Source organism: Typopeltis vanoorti, chromosome 9, assembly GCF_054136105.1.
Source record: "Typopeltis vanoorti isolate ZY-2024b chromosome 9, IOZ_Tvanoo_1.0, whole genome shotgun sequence".
NCBI classification, from domain to species: domain Eukaryota; kingdom Metazoa; phylum Arthropoda; class Arachnida; order Uropygi; family Thelyphonidae; genus Typopeltis; species Typopeltis vanoorti.
Window position 1 is genome coordinate 104,176,864 of NC_143557.1, and position 10,842 is coordinate 104,187,705.

The 10,842-nt window shown below is 34.3% G+C and overlaps 1 protein-coding gene across 1 annotated transcript; it reads left to right on the forward strand.

Annotated features, from left to right (window-relative positions):
• The first annotated feature begins 1,614 nt into the window (after nucleotides 1-1,614).
• On the forward strand, nucleotides 1,615-9,890 carry LOC150103367 (uncharacterized). Its single transcript, XM_090398325.1, has 3 exons — nucleotides 1,615-1,689; nucleotides 6,141-6,945; nucleotides 9,699-9,890. Exons 1-2 carry the CDS (start codon nucleotides 1,678-1,680, stop codon nucleotides 6,906-6,908), a joined length of 780 nt encoding a protein of 259 aa, XP_090254451.1. The 5' UTR covers nucleotides 1,615-1,677; the 3' UTR covers nucleotides 6,909-6,945; nucleotides 9,699-9,890.
• Nucleotides 9,891-10,842: the final 952 nt, after the last annotated feature.

The window sequence follows — 10,842 nt, forward strand, 5'->3', positions numbered from 1 at the left end:
CCTTCTTCAGTGTTAGTGGCATTTCTTATGTCTAAGTGAAGTGGCAAAGTATGTCCAGTGATCTTTGGCTCTTAGGATGACTGGGATTAGTCTTTCTTTTGGGTTTGTATCCTTATCGATCTCTATTTTCATTGGTCTGGGTGTGTGTGTGTGTCTCTGGTGATGGAGATTTTTCCTCTTCGTTTTGCTTGTTTGGAATTCCTCCTGTGTGTTTACTGTATCCGGTATGGGGTGGGCATTGGTTTGGAACTTTGCCGCATCCTCAGGTGACTGGTCTGAACTCTGCTGTCTGTTGTTTAGTGCTATCACGTTCTCGTGGTTTGGGTCTTCCAGATTGTCTTCTGTGGCGATTGTGGGGGGAAAGTGTCTCATAGAGTTTTATTATATCTGGCCAATTGTTATTAAGTACTTTCCCCTAGTCATAAATTCTTGATATACGTCGTCGAATTTAGTTTCGTCTAGTAGTTTTTCCATGTCTAACACTGTTGTTGCTTGTAGAGATCAGAAAAATTTTCTTACCTGTACTTGCTTCGATCGGAGGTACTTTTATTGCTTGTATGTTCCCTTCTACTCCGTCCGCTGTCTCGTAGCGGTATTCACTAGTGTGTTCTTTTGTATAAAATAATTATTTCTCAAATCACTTAATTGTTTCTCTTTCACCCTTTTCTTAGCACACCTGGTATGACAGTAGATGACAAAAAAAATCATAATCCTTGCAATTCATAAAATAAAATATGTCACAAATTGTGATTTTTTGTGTGTGTGTGTGGGGGGGGGGAAATAAAATGAAAATATATGCTTCGTATATAAAAGAAAATGGTGTGGTATCAATATTACACAAAATAACGAAATTAAAAAAATAATTCAAGTAAAGATTGTATTATTTTATATAGATTCTAGCATTTTTTTTATTTTTATAGTTTTTAAAAATAATGCAATAAAATAATGCAAGAATTTTGCAAATATTTCTACTTATCTCGAAAACAAAATTTGTTTATGTGGTCTGGCTATTAAAGGTATAAGTTCCATCCAGGATCCTAATCTAGATTAATCTAAAAGAATTTTTGAGGGCTACAAGTGAAAAATACAGAAACCAGACTCACGTACGTCTGAGTTCGGTGAATTACTTATTTAATGTTAACTCTTCTCGTAACGGACTTTGATGTGAGCATCTTCTGTTATTATTTTTTCTTTAACCCACTGCCCATTGCTTCTCTTTACTGAGGCCACTCAGGTTTCAAGGTGAGTTTTAGGACATCCAGTAACTCGTTCAGGAAGGGTCGCTACTCGGTGAGTAGTCCATTTTTCTCTTTTACTTTTGTTGTTGTTTTAACCAGCAAGAGGATGTCTGTCGTGCCTGAAGGCAGCCGTACCTAAACATCAGTGCTTAAGGTTAAACCCAACATTTATGATCGTGTCTCCGCCCATCGACACTTTGGATTCACCTCTGACCTTCGCTACTAACATTTGGTTCCAAGAGAGAGAGAGAGAGAGGTTGGGGTCTTTCTCGTATATTTTCACGCTCTTTCTCTGATAGGCTATGCGTGGATGAACTCGAGGTTGGTGTTACGTCATCGTCGGCAGTATACATATATAAAGAGTTTAGTGTAGTGGCGAAGGTCATCACTTCAGTGCAACCTGCCTTGATCTCTTGAAGTTGTCGAGAATATCCTAACTATGAAGTCTGTGGTAAGTTGTTCCGTTTTGTGTTTCTTATTTACTATCAAGTGCAGTTTTATTAATCAAGCTGTCCGTTATTTCATTAGCATTGAGTTTATATCTTGATAGTAGATTTCTATGAACTGAGTGATGCGACATGAGGAGTCATAAACATCGCCAGTCAGTTACTATATTTTTATCAAGATCTGATTCTGTTTTTCCTGAAAAAGATGCCTGAATCTCACAGTTTACATTATTTTTAAAATTAAGGGCACATTACTTTCATCTTGCGATGCCATAATAAAAGGGTCCAACTCCAATAAGCCAATATTAAACTTGAAAGCGGTTCAATACGTATTGGATCAAAGGCAGTCCCCTTTCCCAGGGAAATTTGAGCCTAGACTTACTACCCCTTACCAAGGAAACGAAAATGGATGAAAATTTTAAACTTTAACAATCCTAAAATAAACTAATAACTTTCTATAGCAAGATGAAACGATAATCGGATTCTGTCTTAAATTATTCTAAACAAGTATAAATGTAAACTAATATATGATTTGACTTCTTACTTTCGGTTTCTGGGCCACATTGAGGTGAAGAGGAATTGTCTTGGGCCGCATATGAAATATATAATATAGTTAATGTATTGCTTTTGTTACTTATATAAGTAACAAAACTTCCTTTATTTTTTTAAAATTTTTATTATAGCATTAAAAAGAGTGAGCAGCATAAACACAAAGCTAGTGAGATATTTGATCTTGTTTACGTGAAACCAATGCATCGATGTGTGGTTCGGTGGAAGTGGTTGCAATTCGAACCTTGAGCTTTCAAGGTTCTCATCAGAAATGTTTGATCTATTTTACTCTTCGTATGCTTCATTCTTGAAAATAGTTGTTCACAAATGTACGTACTACCAAAAAGCGATGACACGAATAAAGCGTGATTGTGAAGCGAAGGATATTTTTCTCTGGGAAGATAGGTCTTATAAAAATCTAGCAAAGGGATACGACTAAATTTTTCTTTGAGTTGAATATCTGATTGCAACTCTATACATTCCATTTGAAAATTTGAAGGTAACGTATTTATGTCGACTGAAAATGGAGTCGCAAATAAAGTCACAAAAAAAATTTTTTTTTCTGAAATCTTGAAACTTAAAAATTCCTGTATCAAAACTGTAAGAATGACAGCATATTTTTCGCATTACTTACATTCAGGGCTGCACGCGGCCCGCGGGTTTGACACCCCCTAATGTAGATTAAGGGGTATCAAAAATGTTTATTTAAAATTTTCTATAGCAATAGTCTAAACTGAAAAAAAAATCTTAAGTAAGTTTTAAAATTTCAAATACAGTCTCTAAAAATATAGATATTTAAGTGTTGAAATTCATAAAACTACCAATAACAGTAATTTTGTTGTATAAAAACATTACATAATATGTTTACAGCTTGTAATTTATGGTATAGTACACCCACAGATACGAGACCCTTCGACACTTCTGCGCATGCCAACAGAAGGAGAATCCATTCCGATAATATCTATTCAATATCGAAGCAGTAAGATTTGTTTCTGTTATAATAACGGCTCTTAGTATAATTATTAATATGTTCACAGTTTAGGAATTAAGATTTCGGATTCCAGCCTGTGAATTATCTGACAAATGAAAAAGTTGCGGTTTAGGTTGTTTTAAACTACAGAAAAAGGCCATGAGGCAAGTGTATTATTTCCTGCATTCTGTAGACCAATCTGCTTGTTTTGCGTTATTAAACATTCGCGTTTCTAGATCAAAATTAACGATGCCTGGTATTTCCAAAGGGCATCGTTAATATGATTGGGCTATTAGCACTTTAACTGTCTAATTTACATAGAATTCGCAACTAAATATCAGGTAAGCAAAAATACACATAGCATTCATTTACAAATTATGTTATTGAAGTTGGTATTTGGAAATTTCTTCTTTGTCTCCCCTTTGATATTCACGAGAACGTCGCGACACTACGGGATTTAAATCTCGTATGGACGCAAAGAAATTTTATCAGGGCTTTTCAACTGAAGATTAGTTAGCCAGTCTCATACCGACATCCTCAAGGAGTTGAAAAACACAGATTGATGTTCGATATATAATCTATTTGGAATTAAATTGGATTTCAGTGACCCTCATTTTAAAACTTAATATGTTTTAAAATAAAACTTAAGTTCGACGTTCTGGTTGCCACATTCTATTCGCTTTACATGAAACAAGCTGCAAATTTACCATACCAAATAAGTTATGAGTTTCAATCCAGTCACGGATGTCAATGGATATATTTCTTATATAAGTCCTTATAAGGACTGGCTTAAAGGGGCGAAGCAAGAATGCTTTTTATCTTCCCCGTCATCTGAAGAGGACAGTGAAGGATAGGATGTTATTGAGCTATATAAAGCTCTGATCATGGCAGGAGGGTAACAGCAATAGCCGAGCCTTAGTTAGAACTTCATTGGCTACGGCATTGCCATCCATTACCTTCCCTGGATACCCATTTTAGTCGCCTCGTACGACATGCATGAGCAACATTGGGGCTATTCTTATCCCGGCCACCACACGGGTAGATATATTTCTCTATATCTTAAAGCAGAAGATGAATTTTATTTTCCGGTGTGAGATCAATACTCCGCTTTTTGAAGGTGTTCAAAATAGCTTTAGAATGTTTTATAATTTTTAAAATATAAATACAATAAAAATATAAAAAAACTGATATATCCACGGTATTAATACACTATTAGTTTACAACCTTACTTCTGCGGGACACAAAAATAAAGAGACGTCTATCGATGTGGGTATGATATTTTTTAACTTACTGATTAAAAGTGCATAAATTATGCTAAGAACAATGACATAAATGAGTAGGTTATTTTTATTCACTTATTTATTTATTTTACTTTATTTACTTTTAATTATTTTATTTATTTTTTGATTAAAGTTAATAGAACGGTCCGAGAATTGGAATTGACAGTTTAGCTGATCGGTCTCCAACTTACTGAAAATATGTAAATAGAAGCTGGAACATTTCAAATTTTCTGGTTATAGATTTGATTTACGACATTTATGTATACTGGGTAAAAGCTTACTGCAGAAGGAACGAAATTATTATTTTGAAACAATATTTGATACAGGCTTTTCCATGTTTTCAGTTGGTGCATAGAGTTCTCATGTCATAATAATAATAATAATAATAATAATAATAATAATAATAATAATAATAATAATTCAGATTTTTATCTGAATTATTATGATTATTAATCATAATAATTAGTATGTTAGGTGGATATCTGAAAAAGGCAAGATAGAAAGAGCAAATATAACCTCGTAAAAAAATCAATACTAAAAGTATATAACATGTTATAAAATGAACTGAGCCAATCAGGAAAAGAGAGTTTGGCGATATACTTGCTTAATGACGTCATCGATTATTAGAACAGCTGAACCAATCATGAGCCGCAATATGCTTATGTACTGTAGACCATTTATTAATGTATTTATTTTTATCCATTTAAAGTAGATAAGAACTGTATGTTTCAAAAATCCTTTACTTAATTTTTCTTTAAAAAGTATCTGATCAGACCAAAACTGAGATAACTTGACAAATTTAAGTATGGATGTTAAATGAATAAAAATATAAACGAAGTTAAATCAAATCGATCAAATGGAAGTGGACTTACCTGATTTACACTCAACATATAAATATTTCGATATAGTACATCGCGGTTTTGATATAGTACATACGTGTAGATAAAAAAAAAAAAAAAAAAAAAAAAAAAAAAAAAAAAACGCGCCAATTTATTTTTAATCTAATGAGTTTACGTAGTGGTAGCCTGTGTAGCTCAGTGGATGTGGCGTTTGCACACCATCGCGCTAGGCCGCACGAAGGAAGTCTTGGTTTCCAGTCTAGTCGGCGACTAGACGAAATTTTTCTAAGCCTTTTTTCGACCGGTTCCCGAGTTAGTCGATCTCTGGCACGGGCAAGCAGGTTTTTCCTCCCGGAAACTCGGGTTTTTCGTCCTGTAAACTCAAGAAAATCGACCGTAGAACCCACATTATTTCAGACATTAAATATATTGTGTTAGGGTTAGAGACCACGAGATGGCGGCACATTTGAGCCGTCTCTCTTCACTGCGTACCGCTTAATTAGTGATAGCCTTGGGCCATCTGTCTCTGATTGGGTACCAGTGGAGATTGAACTGCCCACTCAGTCTCCAAAAGTTAGATATGGCTAAATGGCCTCGCCTACTCCCGTATATACGGGAATAAAAAGGCGTTAGCTGATTTTTTTTTTTTTTTTGAGTTTACGTAGTTTTCAATTAATAAAAATTTTAAATTATTATGGTATGCAATACTGACAATCATTCATAATATTTTACATTATTAATGATTAGGAGTTACTTTACTAACTCTCTGATCACAGATCCAAGCTATGCAATTAATGAATATCAATCCTATTTTTCAGGTTCTCATCGCGACTGTTCTTCTGGTTGTTGTCGTTGCAGAAAAGCCTAAAGGAACAGATCGATACGGGGGCGGTCATCGAGAAGGATATAGAACTGGAAGTTATTTAGGAGATCATGGCAAAGTCAGTACTGGAGGCCATGGTGGTAGAGTAGGAGGACATGGAAGTGGAATTTATGGTGGTGGTGGTGGAGACCGTGGTAAGTTCGGTGGAAGCGGAAGTTATGGTGGTGGAGAGCGTGAGAAATTCGGTGGAAGTGGACATGGAACTGGCATTTACGGCGGTAGCGGTGGAGAGCAGGGTAAATTCGGCGAGAGTGGACACGGCACCGGCATTTACGGTGGTAGAGATCATGGAAAAGTCGGACACGGAAGTGGAGTTTACGGAGGAGAACAAGGTAAAATCGGTACTGGTGGATATGTCAGCAGCGGAGGTCATGGAAAGTTCACAGGTGGAAGTGGAAGCCATGGCGGAAGATTTGGAGGTGGATACGGAGGACACGAGACTGAAAGTCACGGAAAAGTGGACGGAGGAGTTCGCGGCGGTCATGGTGCTTCTGGTAAGGTCGATGGTTTTAGAGGCGGAGAATATGGAGGCTACGGAGGTTATGTAAGAGGTGAAGATCACAGAAGCTCAGGAGGGCATGGCAAATTAGATGGCGTGAGGGACACTAGAACCTCCTATGGTAGCAAAATTGGAGGTGGAAGAGAAGACTTGGGTGGATATGGAACTGGCTATGGAAGAGAACATGAAAAAGTCAAAGGGTAAGAAACTGACTTGGTCCTGATAGGCAGCTAATCAAAAGGTAAGGATAAATCGACTTTATTACTCAAATATATATATCTAGATTTAATATATTTGCCATATATTAAATTTATGTGTTTTACTTTGCCGAAAGGTTTATTTGTAAACCTATAGTACATTACAGTACTATAGGCGTACAAATAGTACATTACAAATGTACTGCATGCGTTAAAGATTTTTTCCTATTTTTATTGATTTTATGTATTTCCTATAAAGTCCGAAAATTGCTATAGAGACCAAACATGAAACCTTTTCAAGCCGCTGGAGGCTATGGAATTCATTTCTTACCTAAAGACAATCACAAACATCATGCCAATGGCAAGATTCGAACCACCAGTGGTTGGCTGAAGAGCGTTAACGGGAACCACTTGACAAAACAGGGCAGGAATGTATATTGATCCTTTGTCGCTAATGATGTGATTTCTGTTTGAAGTGAGTTTTCTTGTAATTATTCCATTAAGTATCTATCTTATTAGTTAGCAAATGGGGTCATGTTTTTATTCTTAATAGACACTAGAAAGTGCAGTGAAGGACATAATTGATTCATTTGGCATTCTAATTCTATCGTATATGATGTGTAAACATATGCAAGACTTTAGTCATAAAATCATTCTTTGTGTGTGTGTGTGTGTGTGTGTGTGTGTGTGTGTGTGTGTGTGTGTGTGTGTGTGTGTGTGTGTGTGTGTGTGTGTGTGTGTGTGTGTGTGTGTGTGTGTGTGTGTGTGTGTGTGTGTGTGTGTGTGTGTGTGTGTGTGTGTGTGTGTGTGTGTGTGTGTGTGTGTGTGTGTGTAATCTTGATGATCATTGGATAATTGAAAAAGCTGTTTTCCTTAGTCTCTACAGCAGGGCTTTCGGATTATGTAGGGGAAAAATCATCCCAACAGTACTAATGTACTTTAGAGTTACATTTTTTCGCATTATGTGTTGCTTACGCTTAATAGTACTGAATGAGCGATTTCCTAGCACTGATGAAGTGGACCACATCTATCTAAAAAATAAGGCGTAACCCACAAAATCCGACAGCTTAAAATTCGTTCAGAATGAGACAATCCAACAACCATGGATGCTTGCAGTTTTTCCACTTATGACGAATACATCTAGTTCTTATAAGAACTGGGCGATGGACTGAGTCCTTGACTCTTTATCCCGTCATCTGAATGAAGAAAATCTGTGTGGATGGGGTGTCATTGAGCTAAAAAGTTCCAGTCATGGCTGGATAACGGCAATAGCCGAGCCTCAGTTAAAACTTCATTGGCTACAGCATTGCCATTTGTTACCCTGGAAGTCCTAAAAAGGGCTTTCTCGTGCTCATCTCTCTCTCTCTCTCTCCACGAATACATCTAAAATTAACTCAGTAGACCAGATTACTATTGTCTTATACATACAAAAAGAAAAATGGTGTATTGTAATATTTTAAATATTTCTATGTTTTTAAATTGTTAAAGAAACTGCTTTAAAAATTAAATAACTTAATGTATTACACATATAAAATATATAAATTATAATAATATATAATATTTGTCATGTTGTACCATCATTTTTTATTTTTGATATTATTTTAATTATTATTATAATATAATATTATTATATTATAATATAGATATTATTATATTATAATATTTAATACTAAACTTTGGAATTAGGGCAGAGCTCTACTTGATCACTGAGGGCCATTTAAAGAACACAGTGAATTTTGGATAAAAAGTTTAAAATTATTCATTAAAATCATTATGATGTTTTTTGGGGAAGGGGTTACTGAACTTTGGATATTTATACAGGGTTTGTCTAAAAATAAATTACAAAATAGTTACCATATCCTGCTATTTTTACTATTATATTCCCATTATATCCATACAAGTAAGGTGTTATAAATATAGAGTGACACTCATCTAATAAATTTTTAATGGTAGTTTATCTGTATCGACTTGTTTAACAGATGTGGAATCAAGTTGCTAAAGTAGATGTCGTTTTACGATTTCCATAGTAGTTATGAATTTTTATTGGGAATTATGAACGTTCAAAACAGAATCGAAGAAGTTTATTTTTTATTTTTTTTCTTATAGAGGTTTGCCATGGTTACAACAGGCAATGCGTTTACAGTCAGTGGTCTTGTACAAAGACAAACTACCTTGCTATTCTAACCAGAAGTATCATAATTTATATAAACAGGTGAAAGAACCAGACTGGGTTTTTTAGTAAGTGGTTGACCTTCATTACTGGAATTGTGAAGGGGGCCCACCGCTCAGAGGAAAGGTCAAACCACGCACCTGTTCTTCTTGTATCTTATTTTCAGATGATACAAGATTATTTTACGCATTTAAACAGTTAATCCCGTGAGTGACCAATGATGCCTGCTGTGATGTTAACAGTCTTTCACTAATCTATTTATAGACAAACTTTTGTAGTTTAGTCAGAAATTCTGTAGGATTCGAATTTCTGGATTCGAATAGACAAGATTCGAAGTTCTGGATTCGAATCTTGTCTAGGAAGTTAGGAACATTTCAACAAGCGAAGTTGGTTCAAAACTAAAGGCGGTACGATTTTGTTTTCTTTCTAACAAAATAAGCAAATTCTCCAAACACATGTAGTTAACAGACAAATTCTTAGTTGATTTGTCCATCCATAATTCCAACTCACCAATTATATTGGTATACAGTATTTATTATTACAATGCTCGATAAAATTGCAATATAATATTCATTACGGTTTAAAGCAAATGTTTGATTTTTGAATGTTATTTGTTCTCTCTTTCAGACTGTTACGTTGAAGGAGGCTTTTTTCCACAAAGAACTAGAAAATAAAAGAAAATTAAATGTCCACCAGGCAGATCCTGTGCTTACCAGAGAAGCAAGCGGCCACAATATTATTCAACTAAAGCGTGACTCATCTGTAAATTTTCATATTAATAAAGAATATTTTTTACATAGAAAGAAAATTTTGACTTTATTTGAAAGACAAAGGAAGGAAAGTGAATTAGTTTGATATTTGAAAGACAAAGGAAGAAAAGTGAATAATTATTGATAACTAGAATTGGAATTGGAGTTTGTCAATTTCAATTGGAAATCTCGGTTAGTTATAACCAGAAAAAAAATAACATTTTTCATTATTATTATTATTTATAAGTATAATCGAAAGGTGTATAGCACTGATTAAAATCTGTCCCACGTTATCTGAATCTAATGTTCCTTAAGATTCTAAAATTTAAACAAAGCTCCTAATCAGTATTTTTTATATAAAAATGTATTCACATTTTGAAGATGTTTTTATGAAAAATATAATCAAATAATGAATAAATATTAAGAAATATTTTATCACTTAAACCAACACTCGATCAACTCATTCGGCGTGTTGATAATAACCCAGCGCCCTCTAACAGAAAGTTCCAAGACTCACTGCTAGAATTGTTTAAAAAAAATACAAAAATGCATGACACAAACTGTTGTGAGCGATTCTTGATGACATTAACGAATAAAGAGATTAAATCATTTAGGAAAGCAGAAATGTAGTGAAAAATAACAAAGAATCACGAAAATATAAAATTTTACCATTTTATATTTTCTTCTCGAATGGGGAATAAACCTTTGGAAGTTGATTTTTTTTTATTATTATTTTTTCGTCACAAAAAAAATGAGATATTTCTTTTTAAATGAATACAAACATTTTTGATAAAATATAAGACCATGTTATAATATAAGACAAGAAACAAGAATGTCGATGCCAGTAATGCAGGGTTTAGAATAATGAGGAGCATTATGGAAAAAAAAAACAAAGAACGAAACGAAAAAATGAAAAATAATAATAAAAAAATTGCAGCAGAGAAAATTGTAGTTATCTAAAATTGCATTATCTACAGTTGCCTTTTTTCAAAAAAAAAAAAAAAATTGTGTGTGTGTGACAT